This window comes from Montipora capricornis, chromosome 9 (genome assembly GCF_036669925.1).
Source record: "Montipora capricornis isolate CH-2021 chromosome 9, ASM3666992v2, whole genome shotgun sequence".
NCBI classification, from domain to species: domain Eukaryota; kingdom Metazoa; phylum Cnidaria; class Anthozoa; order Scleractinia; family Acroporidae; genus Montipora; species Montipora capricornis.
In genome coordinates this window covers 17253256-17271542 of record NC_090891.1, presented here as the reverse complement: position 1 = coordinate 17271542, position 18287 = coordinate 17253256, and the positions used below count along the sequence as shown (strand labels likewise).

Genomic DNA, 18287 nt, shown 5'->3' with positions numbered 1-18287 from the left:
AAACCGAAATCTTTTGGCACAAAAACCGAAAAACCGATCTTAACTGCGGGGCAAGCAGTCTGACAGTCCCTCCAAAACAGTATTCTAGTCCTGAAAAGCCAAGCGAGGCGTGACTAATAAATGTACTTCGACCCTCCACAAGTTCTAGACTGAGAATAGCCTCTTTCTTTCCGTACGCCACGAGAACGCTAGGACCGTGATCACCCTTTGAAGCCTGAACCCACGCCGCGTGAGGTGGTAGCGCGAGAATATTTACCCAATATTTGCACGTACGTTGTTTTCCAACTGCCGCGTAGGATTAGAGAACTACAAGACGACGTCTCGCAGTATACACTAATTCCAGTCAACAAATTGGATATGTTAAGTCGTGGTAGTGACACTATTTGCTGCCAAAGGAACGCGAAAATTCTCTCTGGCTTTTAGCTTTATAATTCAATTATTCACTCAACTTTGAGGTGGTTACAGTTAATTTATTCACAACATTGCTTCCATAATCATTCAAACTTTAATTCAGAAGTCTTACTTCCGATGACATGTTCAACATAGCGAGATAACCTTTGTTTTTGGGGGTTCAAGATTACTTTCCAACAATAACTTGAAACTTCCTGACAGTTGCCTTGAATCCTGGATACGTGTTCAGGTCGTTTGTTGTAAATTTGAGGTACATAACACCTCCAGGGACTTGCCGGATATTCTGAGAAACCCTCTCATCATCAAGGTCGAAAATAAGATCGGCAACTGAAAGAGAAAATTAATTCTCAAGAAGTATTTATAAATAATATTTGGTTTATTCTCTTCAGTATATTCGCATTTTACTGCAGAACGAGAGAATAAAGTAATAGAATTGTATTAATTTTGTCCAGTAACAAATGTTTTAAGGAAAATTTCAAGCGCTACAGACTGTTAAGCTGAGTAGGTTGAAACATGCATTATCTATCAGATTACGTGGCTCAACCAGCCAAACGACCCCCTCCCACCCACGAGTCTCCTGCGGCTCAATGGTCACGGGACTCGGAACTAGCTTCGGTCATTGGTCCATTTAACTCGAATTGGTTCGAGTTTATACCGAAGTGGAGGAATCTTGTTGGTGGCTCCTTCAGCGGATATTTTTCTTCTTTTCTGCTAAACCCTCGGAGGTCTTTTCGTTGGTTTTTCTCTTTTTTGTGAGGGAAAGGAGGGAATTCCTTGTTGGAAAAAGCTGATTTTTAACGACCCATTAATTCTCGCTTTTCATAGTAGATAACAGCTTACAGACTATTCTGCAAAGCCTATTGTGTACTTACAGGTAAAAGAGCTGAGTGAAGAATAAGCCTTCAGCAAGTCATAAGCAGGTTCTGTGTAGAACTTCTCAAACTCCAGCTGGAATTGCTGACCAGGGATTATCACCCACACACAAACTAAGTTGTTATCGTAGTTACTCGGGTAATTGGGCGACATTACTGATTGGCCCAGTTGTGTGATTATACCACCACAGCCTGGCAAGAACAAGAAAAATAATACCTTGAAGAATTAAACTTGAAAGCCATGCCTAGCAACGAAAGGAACTTTTAAAAGTGCACCCGAATCAAATGTCTATGTGAATTGGTATTCTCTACATTAAAACTGGCTGTCGATCGAACAATTCCGATATATTAAAATTCAGCCCTAAACAAAAGACATCATCTCGAGGTTCTGGGGAATAAACATTCAGAGCCTCGAGATGATGCCTTTAGTTTAGGACTCAATTTTAATATATCGAAAGTGGGCTATTTTTTAGTACATGACCAAAGAAATGTCTTTCTTGAGCTCCGAAAGGATTCATGTCATTCAAATATACGATTAACTTATTTTGAAAAGCTGGTCTGATTACAGCTTTTAACTTTTTCAAAGAAAGGAAAAAACAGAGTTTCGTCCCTTGTAACCTGCAAAGCTCAAATAAATTTATGACGTTAATACGCACTCGAGCTAATCGTCAAGTGTGTGTCATGTAATGATTGCTACTTACTGACTTGCTCGTAGGAAGCAGAAAATCCCTCAGAGTTTTCACTTCCGTCCGATATAAACCGAACATCTATAACGTTGCTCTCAGAAGCAAAGGGGATTGCCTTGCTGTAAACGCCTGACAGCTTGGTAATGAGCAATTTAGAGGTGCCATCGTAGATCTCAACGACGTCTTTGTCTTTCTGTGTCTTGAATGTGTTAAATGTAACAAGGACCTTCTTGTTCACGGGAACGCTTATCTTCCAGCGGCAGTAAGCGTTGTCAGGGTAGCTGTTCGGGTTGTTTGGCGAGGTGAAGGTTCCAGATGGTCCAACGAGTGAGGCACCGCAAGTCGAAGCTTTGAAGATAAGTAAGAGTCCTTTGTTAAAACCCCTACATTACATTTAGAATAACTTGCTAGATCTATATCAGCTTGAACAGCGACTTTAGAATCCATAGTCGCCGAGGAACAACTTTGATTTTACCACGATTACGGCAATGACAACTTTGTTCTAGGCAGGCACAATGAGTCTGGAGGTCAATGGTGCACATGCTCTGAAGTTCGTAAGAGATTCACCAGTCCTCCACGCTAAAGGTTTCCAGTAACAGCTATGAAATCGCGTCAGAATAGAATAGCTGCGTCTTCACTGTTTAATGAAGAGCTTCTTTAAAGTTTGTAAAAAATTATAACGTAAACAGCATTAAACGAAACAGACAAGATTATGTTTTACCATCACTCACGTCCCCAATCCATTTAATTATTAAACTATACTAAAAAGGTTTACCTATATTATTAAAATTTTAACCTCGGTTAATGCATTTCTCGTGCTCTGATTGGTTCACTCAATCTCGGTTATCAGCTCATACACCTTCATTTGACCTTATATGGCAATTGATTGCGCTAGCGTTGCTAAGCTAACTTTTTTTTTCACCGGAAAGAGAAATTTATCTCAGAATAAGTCCAAAAAATGCCTTTGTTGCAGAACGTTTGAATCAATTCCGACGTTTAGAAGGACACAAAAAGGCAAGAAATGTTTTTGGCGATGAGCCTGTCTGACCAACAGGTATTCCGCAACATCGCATCTTCATCAAGTTTTTTCGATTTCGCTCGGATTTTCTCGCTTTTTTCGCTGATATTTCGTACTTCCAAACTTTTGGCGTTTAAGGAATTTAATAAAACAATTATTCCATTCGCGCTTGTTGGATACGAGACTGGGTATTGCTATTTACCACCTCATATCCAACGCGCACTCTTGGAATAATAGTTAATTATACGTTAGAATGACAATTGATTCTAATACCTTGCTTTCAGGCATGACCATAAATGTAAGTCACCATGTAAGTTACGTGCCAATTTTAATAAGCATCACGAAGGTTCCCCTTGCACTTCGCCGCAATCTCCTCTCCAGAGTCCGCTATTCTTTTGGTCAGCACCAAGAAAACGGACTCTGGCCACTTCCATTTTATTCGCAGTCGTAGTGAAGGCTCATTTTTGTAACCGTTGACAACCACTGTTGTTTCAAATTTCTGAGCGTGCGTAGACGAGCCGAAAGTCCTTGATTTGCGGACTTCCTGCCATGGAAATGGCCAGAGTCCGTGTTCTTAGTCCTGACCAAAAGAAAAGCGGACTCTGGAAACGAGATTGACTTCGCCCCAACTTGAAATCCACTCGTGTCAAGTGAAGATTAACCGCTGTATTTACCATTACATAAAAATAACGCTAGCCTCAAACACTTATCTTGGGGTTGGAAACAGGTGAATGCGAAGACTTCGTGTTGGATATCAAAATTGTGTGTGCATCTATTGTTGATGCTATTCCTCAACATTAGTTTCCCTCTTTACAGAGTCCATGCTGATCCTTGCAATATACCAGCATGCCGCGGGAGCTAACTTTTTGGTTTTTGTGAACCTCCTTCGTGGTGATTTTTCTTCACAAGCTTTCCACTGTAAAACTGATCTTGTGCTTGTATATTTTCGAGTGTAATTCACGGTTTATTTGTAGGTTTTTACGGTGTCTTCTTGTCGCTTGTCATACCAGATGAGAACAAACAAATGCACGTGCTGTGAAAATTGGGTGTGGGGCAGAGGGTGGGGTCCCCTTCCTCTTGTACTGTAATTACAGTATCAAAGATTTCAAGGTAAACCTATTCTTCTACACGGAAATGCTGGATCAAAATATAACAAATTACAGCGGAACCTTTCAACACAAGGAAGGCTGAAACGTACGGATGGAATGACCTCTTTACCTCTTTACAAATATGACAGACATATCTTATGCTCTCTAAACTGATAATTAGTAAATTATGAGGGTGGATGAGACAACAAAGTAACTTACAAACGCAAGAGGGTACCGATCCAGACCATGTGCCGTCTAGCTGACACGTTCGAGTTCTGGTACCCGATAACTGGTAACCTGGGACGCAATCGTAGATGATGGTCTTGTCATAGCTAAACTCTGAACCTAATCTCTCGCCATTAGCAGGAGTGCCGGGATCACCACAATTGATAACTGAGGGACAAGAAAAAAAGAGACCATTACGGGTGATCCGACCTACTTCAAGACAAGCAGTGCAAATAAGGATTCAATAAGATGATACGCCACACTATAAACTATATACTTTCAGAAGTTGGAGCATCGAAGGTCTAAACATATAGTTATTACAATGATATTTGAGAGAACTCCTCGGAAATTTTTTAACACTTTCTATAACAGACGAAGTACCGTTTATTTTTTCCAAATAGGCTCAAAAGGACTCTGTTTTTCTGAAAAACTTAACCCCAAAGAACACAGGTATTGGTCATGGTTATTCGTTGCGGTCTAGACCTGTGCGACAGGACAGGGCATAATCAGAATAATTGCTATAACCAGTCGTCTGTACGTATTCATAACTTCAATATATTTCAATAGTTTGCCATTTTGCATATACTTTGCTGGGTCCTCATGTAATTTAGCCTTACGGCTACAATATGAGCGAATGAACAGATTATTGTTAAAAGACATTGTATGCAAATGCTCGAGTTCGCGTAAGAAACCAAACCGACATACGTTGACAGGTTGGCTGTGTTCCATTCCAGTTGCCATTCGTTTGACATGTCCTGGAGCTGGATCCAATGAGATTGTATCCCAAGTTGCATTTGAAGGTGACAACATTATAATACTTGTAATTCACACCGTTCTTCTGTCCATTCTCTGGTGTACCAGGGTTACCACACGAATTCTCTGTCCAGAAAAGCATTAAATCAGATTAAACACGAAGAAGCATGATAAAAATCTTGGTTCCTTAGGCATAGTTGGACGATTTCCCGGGGGGGGGGGGGGGGGGGGGGATTTGTCATTTTACCGTGGACTTGTATACAGAGCTCTGTGATAATTTGTAATTTTTATCTATAGGAGGTTGAAGACGACTTAAAAATAAACATTTTTTTCAAGTTTTCAATTTCGTGACGTCTTCCGTTTCCAGAAGACACGCAGCACTTTGATTATCCTAATTGTCTCCTTTTGTAAACACCATGAGACAAAGCAAATTTGATTGCAAAAATGTATATCCCAATGAATATCACCAGGAATTGAATTGTGTTCCGACATACACTTGTATTTTATCGCGTGAGCGAAAAGTAAGCGATTGTCTAAAAGAATTTCATTTGTTGTTTCGCCACATACTAATTAGTGGAGCCCTTTGGAGTCTCCATACATGAAAGTTTCATGAAACGCTACGACAAACATCTCAGAAAGGAAGTACCGCACAGACCTAAGAATTTGTTTCCTGCAGTTTTCCAAGTTCTTGGCCTTCTTTATTGAACTGTTTCAAATTTATTTTTTGGTTGCGTGACGTACAGTGAAAAACGATGGTCGAGAAACTATCGATATGAAAGCTGTGGTGATTCAGCTACCGCTATTCACATAACATAGTATTTAACAAACAACTATTCTACTTCTTCCATATTTCCCCTTGTATATCTTCGCAGTAGTCACATGCGCCTCTCGAGGGCCTATTGTTATAGTGCGTTGGAACTGAGAAATGTAATGAATTACGTGGGATGCCACAGGCATACACGTCATAAAATCACTCAAATTCTCTTTTTTTTTTCGTAGTCACAAATGTGCATACCCCACGGTATTGAATTAAGCTCCGATCGGGAAATCTTCTTTTAAACCCTTCAGTATTTCCAAACTCCCTTACGGCGATTAGAAGACCCACATATTTCCCAACTCTCTAGCATTCTGAAATAGCCCTTAACCACTCGGCCACGGAGACGTAGTTCTCATTTTACTATGAGAGCAATCATTTGGTTTGGAATCCTATCGGCCCGCGATGATTGACGCAGTATTAAACCTCACATCTGAAAGTATTTGATAAAGTGAACAGAAGATTTTTCTTTGAGAACGGTAAGCTTTAAAGGTAAGGAGAATTTTCTACGTTTTTTTCTAGATCTTGCTTCGTTCTTGCGTGTTCCACTGTAAATATTATTGCATAGTCCGAATACTTGGCAATCGAACTGTTTCTTGGGAACCAGTTTGTTCAGTCGGCCCAAAACACTTTGTGATTCAAACAAGAGTGTTCTATTGGCCATTGTATCAAACATTTTGTGAATCGAACCAGTTTGTCAAGCGGCCATTGTGCCAAGCATTTATCAATCGAACCAGTGTGTTCACTCGGTCATTGAGTAAACAATCGTTATTAGGAAGCAGCGTTTGGGAATTCCAACGCCATTCTTCCCCTATGTAGAAATCAAAAACGCGAAAAGAATATTACGAAAAAGCCTTTAACAAACAAATTGAAATAAAAAAAAGAGCACTTCGATCTTTAATGTCTCGCTTGAAGAGCAATCACCTTCGCCGTGCGCCACGAAGACAATCAACAAGGTCGTTGGTTATTTACGGTATATGTTAAGTATGCTTGATGCAAAGGAGCAAACATTTGCTTTTCTAGTTCATTCTTGGAGTGGATGAGGCATACATTTGATGGAAGAGGGTTAGATGGAAGTTGCAGGCCGGAACGGTAGTGCCTTTACAATCATTTAAACTTAGAACAAGACGCCTGGGGGCGTATACATGGATGTACTACTCTGGATGTACTGATGGCGTGAAATGAAATGACGTAACAGTTTCATGTTAAAGGCTAATGCTTGCAAGTGACATTGTCATCAGACAAGCGATATGACAAGCAAAAGTTTTGAGCGGACGATGACAATAATAAGTATTGTTTATGTAAGATAGTAAAATGCACGAACTCAATCAAGATAAGGATGCCCATTCTAAAGAGTTCGTTCAACTTTAGCTATCTTAGCAGTCAATTCGTCTGTTAGCCGCTCCGGTCTTAACGGGTTAACAGCTGTTTTTACAATAAATAACTTCTAATTAAAGTACACATTTATCTTTCTGGTAATCTCTCGCCATTTTCCAAAGTTTACCCGTAGTTGTAGTTCACTGTATCCCACGGATACGCCGTTATAGGCGTCTTGTTTAACAAGTTGAAAGTGCATTAAAAAAGAAACTTCAGAAGTGTTTGCCGGAAACCGGAAATGCGGAGTTTTCATGACATTTCATTTTCCAGCTTACCTAAAACAATCGATCTCTTTTAATTGTTTATAGCGACGATATAAGACCGAGCTCATATGCAGAGCGCGGTAACAAAAATCGAAAATTTGATAATTGAATCAACACTCAATCTTGAATTAAGTTTTACAAAGGTTTTAAGTGGTAAATCAACACCTCGGAAATCGAGTTCTAGGCCCGGTCAACAATAGTCACATAAAAATGCTCTTAGACCCGTTTCAAACGCCGCGCTGAAGTCGTGCCCAACTAAATTCATTGTTTAAGTTCAACTTTGGCACGGCTCTAGCACGGCGCGGCGTTTGAAACCATTTGCTACCCGACTTTAGCACGTCATGGTTTAAAACGGCGTGCTATTGCCGTGCCGAACTAAATAAATAAATTTTAACTACATTGCAAAAGTGGACAAACCGGTTTCTTGTGACTGGGACGCACGATCGTAAAGAAAGAGTTCCGGAGTACGAGTGTAAAAAAAAGGGAATATTTCAGAGGCTGACTGGGTCTGGATGAAGGAACAGACATAAGCTCAAACTGTTCATCACCTGCTGAGTTTGGTGAAAAATTGGAAGTCGAACTAGATAGCGAATCGTTGGGTGAAGACGAAAATAGGCGGAAAATTTGAGGAAAGCAACATGGAAAGAAAGTTATCTTAACGATATGATTGATATCATAGTTAGCAAGGGGCATTTTAAGAAGAATCTTATCTTTACCAATACCAAGAATTGTAGAGGCAGTGATTTGTATAAGAAGGTATTTTTTACAAAATAAACCTGCGTCATGATTCTACATTCCCTTTCAACGTTGAGTAGATACGTAATTAAGCTCGACGTTTTAAACCAAGTCGTGCGAATGTCGTGCTACAGTCAAGCAAAATTGAATTTAGTTCGGCACGACTTTAGCACGGCGTTTGAAACGGGCCTTTGTCAGAAATCGGGTCAACTCGGCCCCTGAGATAATCATATCAAAATTATTACACTTCAGCAGGTAGGCGAGATCCTGGATACCAAGAAAGCCCGGTTGCAGAAACTTTGGCGCGTTTCTCGAAAGCCCAAAAGTGTTCGGGTGTCACAATCTTCTCTGTAACTTTAGACCGGAGAAGTTTCAAGTCATCAATTTTCACAGTCATTTTGCCTTTAGTTATCTTGAAAACATTTTAAAGGACCATGTGAAGAAGACATTGCGTGACTTTTGCGTGATTTATTATTGGCGCGCACTCGGGGACATTTTAAATTTATGAAAGGACGTCGCCAGTACGTGTGCGACTTTTTTGGTGATAGTTTTTCGGGTTTTTTGTTAGTTGCACTTTTGTCTTTTCGGAGGTATTTTATCGCAATTTCGAACGAATAGATTTGCTGTTTATTGTTCATTGTTGTCGTTTATCGATTTTATTGTTATGGCCGTTTCCCTTGGGATAAGACCAGCTTTAAAAAACAAGCCGATGGCAGTTGTACCAGTTGGCCCGAAACGTAACCGGAGCGTTCGAGAAATGGGCACGAGGACCTTGGCAACCGATCCAGCCAGTCATCTCCAACGAAGGTCTCAGAATGTACAAAAGATTTCGTAGTACGGCAAACTCTCGGATACGAACTAGTCCGTGCTAATCAAGCAAGCTTAGCCTAATGAGAACAGGTCCTTACCTAGACAAAATGGCTGGGTTCCACTCCATGTTCCATCCGCTTGACAAGTTCTTTCTTGTGAACCAGATAATTTGAAGTTGGCGGCGACACATGAGTATGTTATCTTGGCATTGTAGGTGTAGTCTGAGCCCGTAATGATACCATTGGTTACAGGTGGAGGTGTCCCACAATTTACCTCTGAAATGAATAAAGACTTACTTAAATATTTAGTCCGGCCATCAAGGAATGTCGTACATAATATTCGTATTCATTATAGTTTTAAAGGGGACCTGAACCCAAAAAAATAAGCATTTTTTATTTACACTTTAGACCATGCACAATAATGTTTTCAACTTTTTCTCTGGCATATCCGTTGTTTTTCTACCCAAAAAAGTGGGCCATCAGCATTGCGACTCAGAATGGAGGAGTCAGCGGTCATTTTTGCAGCTTATGGGGAAGGCATGCGAGAGCGCCCCCATACAAAACCCGGGTTTTGACTGATGTTTGTCGTTAAGACTGAGTCCACGAAGAAACAGCAAAACAACGAAGAAAATATACGCAGCAGCACTTGTTTCTCTTGATTAAGAAATCCCTGCTCCCCACATCATACGTCACAGAAGGCTGCTGATTTAGTTTTTGAGCCCGCACTGAAAAGGCAGAACCAGAGGGAAAAGCCCAACTTCGAACGTAATTTTCTAACAAAATAACAGAAAACGAGAAGAAATAACCCCACAAACTTCACTTTGCTTATGTTAGGCTTTCCAAAAACAATGTTGGAAAAATTGCTGATTTTGGCCTTCAGTTCTTCTTTAAGTAAAAAACACTCACGCTTGCATATGAGCCTGCAATACTCTATGCAGAATTTAAAAACTCTTTGGCTATCTTTTGTTGCCGTATTTGGGCTTCTTTCTGCAGGGTAACGAAGATGGAAATGCATTTTCTTACAGAGTTTGAATTTAGTGTGTCTAAAAATCAAATAAACCTCCCGTGCAACCATTTTATTAATAATTCAGAACTTAGCAGAAGTGACATGGCACCACCCTCTTACCTTTTGCTCTCTTTTCCTAGGTAGCATTAGTATCTAAGAGGCCCTCTATTCCGAGAGGAGTTTCTGACTTGAACTGTTTCGAAATAGTGACGCCCAAAACATTTGGAGAATAAATGCTTTTTTAGCAGCTATTTCGATTTTGCTTTGAAGGGCTGTGTGACACCCGTCTGCAGTTCATTTTGTGTAATTTTACCACTTACTCTCCCCTACTCGCCATGCAACCCAGAAGTTGCTCAAAGGGGCTACGTCACGTTATTTTAGAGTGTTTCGTGGAAATGTTTGCTTAATAGCGAGTTTAAAACTCGAAAACGGTAATAAAAAAAATATCGTTACATCACAAACAAGACGATTATGAGCAAAAACAACCTTATCCAGGCGATTTGCCACTTATTTAAAAACGCCGGGCCGACTTTTTTTAAGATTACCTAAATGCAATCCGTTTCAATCATGTCGGCAGCATTTGTCCATCCATGCTTCACTTTCCTTTTGCTGTATTTCCTTTATGTTGTTCAACAGTTGTGACTGGTTTTTGCAGTGTTTTATAACACTTTTTGGGCATTTTGGGTGTTATGAAATTACATCTTTTGCGTGACATAGCCACGGCCATTAAATAACACAAATCAGAGCTTTTGACAAAAAAAATTCTGTCGAGCATACAGAATTTAACTTAGAAAACGGCAACAGACTCGGAGATGAACTTTGAAAAACTGACACTGATTAAGCCGAACAGTTTTCAAAAAACCCAATAACAATCCATTTTAATCTTCTTCAATTTTGCCCATCCGTGCTTCCTTTTGTATTTATTGTTTTGTTCAAGCCTTTATTAATAATTTTGAGTAATTATTATTATTTTTTGGTTGCCAGCTTCCAGTCGCCGAATTCGGCTAAATTTCGTTACACAGTCCCTTTAAACAATCTGAATGGCGAAACTGTACTAATGGCGTAAATAAATAAGTAAGTACATAAATAAATAAATAAATAAATAAATAAATAAATAAATTAATTAATAAATGAATAAATAAATACGTACTGTTGCAAGACGGCGTTGCCGCGCTCCAGGCATTGTTCTGGCAAATAACGAACGATTGTCCGACCAAATTGTAACCGACATTACATTCATATCTAACCGTGTCACCATTTTTCCTCTGCAGGCCAATCAGCTTGCCGTTACTTGGTTCTGAGGGCTCTGGACAGTCAGCGGCTGCAGAAAAAAGGATAATGGGTGAACATGGACTGATAAGTTAATTAACTCGTCATTCGAGAGAGATGAAACCACTAAAAAGTCCATGTGAGTTACATCGCCAAGGACGAGAAACGATCGACGTGATGAGTTGTATTAAATTTCAAATGTGTGGAAATAAATGACACTAGATCCTGCGGTTTGAGGAAAGGTCAAATCAGACACATCAGTGAACACCTAGACATGTTGGTGAATGCTGAACGGCTTATATATGGGTGACTTTTTTTTTCTCGTAAAGCTAGCACCACCTGAACGTCAAACAATGTAACATTCACTATTTCAGCTCAGTATATACCTAACACACCAGAAGTCTCGATCTGCGATGGAATTCGGCCCATCAGTTTTCGGTAATAGGGAGCTTATGAAAAAGGGCGGCTGGAAGACTCAGGACGGCAGAATGACGAAAAAATGTCGCGAAAGATTGGGAATGCACAGTCTCGCGCGACATTTTTTCATCATTTTGCCGCCTTGAGTTTTCCAACCGTCCTGTTGCGTAAGCTCCCTATATTATCCATTTTTAGGACGGCTACCGCTAAACTTTTTGGGGGGAAAAGACCAGCAGCGTTATTGTGTTCCTCGTATGATCTGGGTATTTTTGCTATAAGCACTGAGCAATCTCTCGTGCGGCTACGTGGTTGCAGATCAATTAGCCTACGTGTAGCCGTACCCTCCCCCCAGCTACACGTAGGCAACAAAGCAATCAGAGGCGTTGTGGTCATCAGAAAAAATCTGATTGGCTATAATTTGGCGGGACCCTTGTTCTAATATCATACAGTGAACTGATGGGCCAAGGCCAAATTAGCGCGGGGAGATCGATACTCCCGAGTTATGGGCGCCATTGTTTATCGCTGTGGTAAATAAATCATAAGACGAATGATCGTTTGTCTCACGATGTAGTTACTTAGGTTGTAGAACGCAACGTTTCGCGGTTTCACTGCGAGTAAACCTCGCCTGAACAAGACCAGCAGTAGGCGGTCGAAACGTCGCTGTCTACAACCCAAGTGACTACGCCGTGTTCAGACATACCTCTTATTACTAATAAATTCCTAGTAAATTTAGCAGTGCTGTACCTATGCAGCGAGGATGTTCCCCGCTCCATTGTCCATTAGCCTGACAAGTTCGCGTTGCTGAACCAACTAAGCGGAAACCAGAATTGCACGCATAAGAGACTACAGTGTTGTAGACATTAGCTGAGGTGCTTCTTGTGCCGTCCTTTAGCTCACCAGGAATAATACATGTCGCCACTAAGAAGAAAAAATCTGGCATTTGTAATGACAGCATTAACATTACAAGCCATCCTTTAGAAGTATTCTAATAAACAAGTAGGAAGAAATAACATAGCTCAGTGCTCGAAACTGCCTCTTGTACCAAGAAAATCGGTTTCGTCGATTCAAAATTAATCTTTAAAAGCCCTTTTTGACAAAATGAATTTTACGAAGAATGAAGTTTTGTGTCCTTTCATGATGTGTTTGTTATAGCTAGATTCACCCAAGGCTACCATTTATTTGTTATAAACTAGAGAAACCAGAAAACTCAAAGTGCTGACTCAATATTAACACTTGGTCACCGTTGTAAACTGGGAAATCTCTGTTTCAATCCTTTGTCTCAGGAACACCAGGCAATCCTTTTTGAATAATTCAGTCGAGAGTAAAGTACTGCATATTTGAAAGTGCATTGCATAATGAGATAATGCGATATTTCAGATGATCTCTGAGCAGTCCACCCAAGAATTTAGTAGTTTTTGATAGCTAACAACTGGCTCGTTATCAAAACTGAAAGCGTTATAAAATTGGAGAATTCAGTAAGTTTAACACCTTCTCTTAACTTTTGAAGTCAAATTTTAAATAGCACGATGAGCAATCTCGTATGTCAATGAAGCAAAATCCAGGCAATGAAGTCAGGAAAGATTCCCTTATTTGTGTGATCCTTGCGCAAGAAGGCCAGGTCAATCGGCGCTTAGTTCAGTGAGGACAGAAAAGAGAATGTTAATGAAGTCATGTCATCATGTCATCCGGCAATAAATAGCACTACAGTCTCCTATCATAAAAAATTAAAGTACTTAATTAATATGAAAATTTACAGCCTACAGATACAACGAGGGGGAACTCCAGACCACGTTCCATCCGCTAAACAAGTTCTAGTCGAAGCGCCTTTGAGGATGTATCCCACGTTGCATTCAAATCGCACTGTGCTATCAACAGTCGTGGCGGGATTTGCAGGATTTATCTTCCCGTTTTGAACATTGGATATGGATGGACACGAAAGCGCTGTTGACATTAAAAAAAAGAAGAAGACATAATTGGATATATAAGGAGGTGAAATAAAGTGGGTTTTTTGTTAAAACTACTCGTGATAAGACATAAATACAATTATGCTTTGGTAAGTCATGATGTGGAACAAAGCAAAGCGGAACAGCGCTTGCACAGCTAAGTAGATCGCGCATAAAGATTTGAACATGGAAATCGGCAGCATCAAAGGACAAATGCAGTGGAAATAACATTTGAAAAAAGCCAATGGCATCACGGTAACCTTCCCCGATGTAATTCGTTAAGACGTAGTTGAGCAGCTAAGAAAACTATGAAGAAAGATTGGACATGAAAGGAGCAGGGATGGCGAAAGGGTGTATGCACTCGCATTCCCATCAATTTCACCCGGGTTCGATTCCCAGACTTGGCGTCTCATGTGGATTGACTCTGCTCCGAGAGGCTTTTCTCCGGGCACTCCGGTCTTATCCTCTCCTCAAAAAGCAACCCATGATTACAGCAGTTGTGATTTGACCTGATTTCTGTACTCAATTAGTGACTCAGCGTCAAATACACTTGACACTTAAAATAAAGTTCATTATGACATTAATTTGATAAGGATTAGAGTCTTCTAACCTGTGCAATGTGTTCCATCGGCGTTCAATGTGTATCCTGGGTTACACAGACATTGGCGTCCTAGTAATGTGTTGACGCAAATGTGCTGGCAAGGTCCCCTTCCACCGTTACTGGAGCATTCGTTGGTATCTGTCACAAGCAGCATAAAGCGTCGTGTAAACTTTTGCTAATGGAACACCGATGATAAGATAGAAAGGCTCCCACTATTCTATAAAATACTGGGGGGCTAAAGAGTTAAAACCTTCTAAAGGTAAGAGTCACTCATATTGCAATGAGTCCTTTCAAATTTTAGCCATTGTGTGAAGAAGTATCTCGGCTTACCACAAGGACTGCGAAAATATTGTTTCAAGGAATCGATAGAGGATAAGGCAATTCCTGTTTATCGCTTACCACGGTAAATTTAGAGTTTCCTTGGGTCGAGTAAACGTGGCGACATTGGATAAAAGAATGGGAGTAAAAACAAAAATCTGAGGGAACAGCAAATCATCAACCTGAAAACAAGAACCACCCACGGGAAGGCCATCAATACTGTCTATTTCTAATGTTAAATCATACCTGCACATGATCTAGCATCGGGAGCAAGCGTGTATCCAGAGGCACAAGTGCAGAGGTAGCTTCCAACGCTGTTGTGACAACTCTGCTGGCAGTTTCCGTTGTCTCTATTGCATTCATCGATGTCTGAAAAAAAGCACATGTTCTCTTATTAATGCCAATGTCCGTCTATGAAAGGGACCTTTGCAATAATCTACGTTGTTCAACGTTTGCTTTGATTTGACTCTGTTCCAAACAACTGAAAAAAAAAAAGATCTGAAGCTTCCTTGTCAGGTATTCTGCCTACTGTCATTGATTCTTACTTGATTCAATCGTAACTTAAGTTTCAATATAGTGTTTAGCAAGAGAACAAATTTAAAGATTCACGTTTGTCGCTCTTCTTACAAGATAACAGGGTTTTTAATAACCTGAGCAAGTCTTTCCGTCTGCGTTGAGTGAATATCCTGCGTTGCACTTGCATAAGTAGCTGCCGTAAGTGTTTACGCAATTTTGTCCACATCCTGATGTTCCCTCGGTACACTCGTCAATATCTGAGGAAAAACATACAGCCCACTTTGCTCATCATCGTTTGATTACGATCGTCATGATCTCCACCATAGCCCGACGCCGACGCTTCCATCGTCGTCATCATCATTAAAAGAAAAACCCCAATACTATTCAGATTACAGTATAAGGAACCCAGCAAAATTACAAAATGAGAAAGCAAAACAACATCACTCTAACTCCCCCTAACAGTGGGGGCAGCTGTAGTGTCAACTATTACTAACTTACTTAGAGGCTGTTTCTGTATTTTACATTATTCCCGGCGCAGTACATTCTGGCTAAATGCAATGCATTCTGGTTAAACGTAATGCAATCTAGCGAAAGGCGGTGAATTCGAGAAGTCGTCGAAGCTTACTATGACATACTTTCCTAAATCCAGGTTATGTTGCTGCTTCCTCTATTTTAGTATGGGATTTATTATATTTGCCTGCATGGCGATTCATTTATTCACTCATTTTAGAGCATGGTAGTATGTGATGTTCTTGGATTTTACCGTGCGATTTTTAACTGTAGATGTAAATGTGGATGTTACTATGGTGCTATTCGATACTTTGACTTGAACTACGAATGGATCTATTATTTGACAAGAAAAGGCCCAAGCCCGACAGTCAGACAGGAGTTCAGCAGAAATCGTTGCAAAATTAACATCATGGCTTTGTGATTATCAATATGTCTTTAAGAGAGTTTTTGAAGACTTAAAGCTCAAAGAATTAAGGTAAGCAGATAGCTCGTGCGACGACCATGCAGAGACACGAGTCTACAAGCAGCAACTGATTTAATTTAATGCCACACTAAAACAAGACATTGACTGTCGTCTTACCAATACATTGTGGTACACAGCGTCCCATTTCCCGTTAACACAGTTTAAGGTAGGTGATCCATTCGTTTTGAATCCAGTACGGCACGCGATGGTCATCGTTCCTCCGGGTAAACGGCTCCCACTGTGCGCACCATTTGGTATCTTACCAGTACAGGGGCACTTGACGACTTTAAAATTTAAGGAAGAAAATACAAGGATAATGCATTAGCTTATTTAATGGAGCTTTTCTCAAAAATGCAATAACATACCGTTCAAAGACTGATTTCAATGCCTAAACCTCTTCAAAGCTGACTAAAAGAACAAATGACATGAACGTCCAAAATCTTTGCATTTGGAACCCAATCAAGCGTAATACACTCAAGCCATTAGGTGGCATACTAAAGCCAGGAGGAACCATTTTGACGCAATGGAAGTCGATCCATGAAAGCCCGGCGGTATTACGATGTTCCTACCTGTTTCACAATGTCTTCCTTCGTATCCTCCATTACAAATGCACTTATAACCAACTGGCAGACTTTGACATGTACCGTGTGCACCACAAGGATTGCTGTTGCAAGCAGTGTTCGCTGTAAAGAAATAATATTTACTGCGATTATTAAACATCAAATTCTGAACCAACATCACTTTTGTAATATAATTGTAACTGTAATTGTAGGTTGTTTACCCACGGAACCCCTTAAGGGCGCTCAGGAACTCGTTGATGTGTCCCTTGGATTCGGACTCGAATTGGAATTTGGCAGTGTTGGTTTTTCTGGAGAGGGGAAAACTGGAGTACCTAGAGAAAAACACTCTGAGCAAGGAGAGATCCAACAACAAACTCAACCACATATGAAGCCGGTGTCACAGCGTTTGTGTTGCCCCGTGTTATCTGTTCCCCCGAACACTGAGCACTAATGCTGTGTGTTCCCCCTTCGCTATAACGATAATATGATAGCAGAATAAGAATACAGAAAGTATCCTAAACATGCATAAAAAGCTAACCTTAGGCCTAATTAAGCCTAAATGAAAGCTTTTATGCATATTTAGGATACTTTCTGCATTCATATTCTGCTATCATATTTATCGTTATGGCGAAGGGGGAACACACAGCACCAGTCATCAGTATTTGGGGAAACAGATTACACGGGGGAGCACAAAACGCTGTGACACCGGAACCGGCAATCGAACCCGGGTCACGATGGTGGGAGGCGAGTGCTCTAACCCCTGCGCCGTCCCTGTGTGAAAGAAATCCGACTTCCAAAGCTTGGATGTGCATGATTATACTCTAAAAACTAAAGATCGCTATTAGATCCCTCTCCGAGTCACCAAGTGTCCCTTGCCTGCATCGTAAAGGGATAAAACGTGTGCGGTTTCCTGTACCGCGAATTTAAGCACGAAACGAAAAATTACTCAAAGGCTTACCTGGACACGAGCAAACATAACGCACTTTGAAATCAGGACAGCTTCGATCAGCTCGTTGATCACTATTCAAACACGTGATACCACTGTTTGAGCACGTGGTCATATTCAACTCCACATCAACCAAGTTAAATCCGTCCACAGTCTGACAGTCGAAATGAGTAGCACCTGCGCATGCCCCTGAGCTGGTTCAGTGTCTCCAGTACCGGTGGATGGTAAGTCATTGTTGATCCAGTTGGTCCAACATCTGTTTTCTTGCAGTATGACAGGCGAATTAAGGATTGTTAGTCCAGTACTGACAAGAATATCAATGACAAACAATAACAAAACATCGGCGAATTGGAAACTTCATTACCCTTGTAGGTGAGAAGGAAAAAAACCTAATCAATTTTTTTAGGAAGGAAGGAAGAAACGATTTCCGACCGACATCAGTAAAATTCATCTTCAAATACTTTCAGCCAACAAGCCTTATTTTGCTGGCTTCGACACCTGCGCAAAGACAACACTTTAATTTATGTTGCTGTACACAGTTTTGCCTACCTGTCCTGGCGGTTGATGGCGAATTTTTTCTATACCGGTATCCGCAGGGCCGTAGAAGTACGACCATGCCACAACATTTCAATGATATTTTCAGAGTGTCTGGCCATGTCTGCTATATCTTGTGCTCCGAGTTCATAG

General features: G+C 40.6%; 1 protein-coding gene across 1 annotated transcript in view; it reads right to left on the bottom strand.

Annotated features, from left to right (window-relative positions):
* Nucleotides 1-449: 449 nt before the first annotated feature.
* The window catches only part of LOC138015828 (sushi, von Willebrand factor type A, EGF and pentraxin domain-containing protein 1-like), an 82268-nt gene continuing 64430 nt past the window's right edge, over nucleotides 450-18287 (bottom strand). Inside the window, exons 32-35 of the mRNA XM_068862945.1 lie at nucleotides 4295-4468; nucleotides 1985-2317; nucleotides 1284-1475; nucleotides 450-738 (exon numbers count right to left, since the gene is read on the bottom strand). Coding sequence (XP_068719046.1) covers nucleotides 578-738; nucleotides 1284-1475; nucleotides 1985-2317; nucleotides 4295-4468 — 860 coding nt within the window. The 3' untranslated portion in view covers nucleotides 450-577. The remainder of the gene's footprint in view (nucleotides 739-1283; nucleotides 1476-1984; nucleotides 2318-4294; nucleotides 4469-18287) is intronic.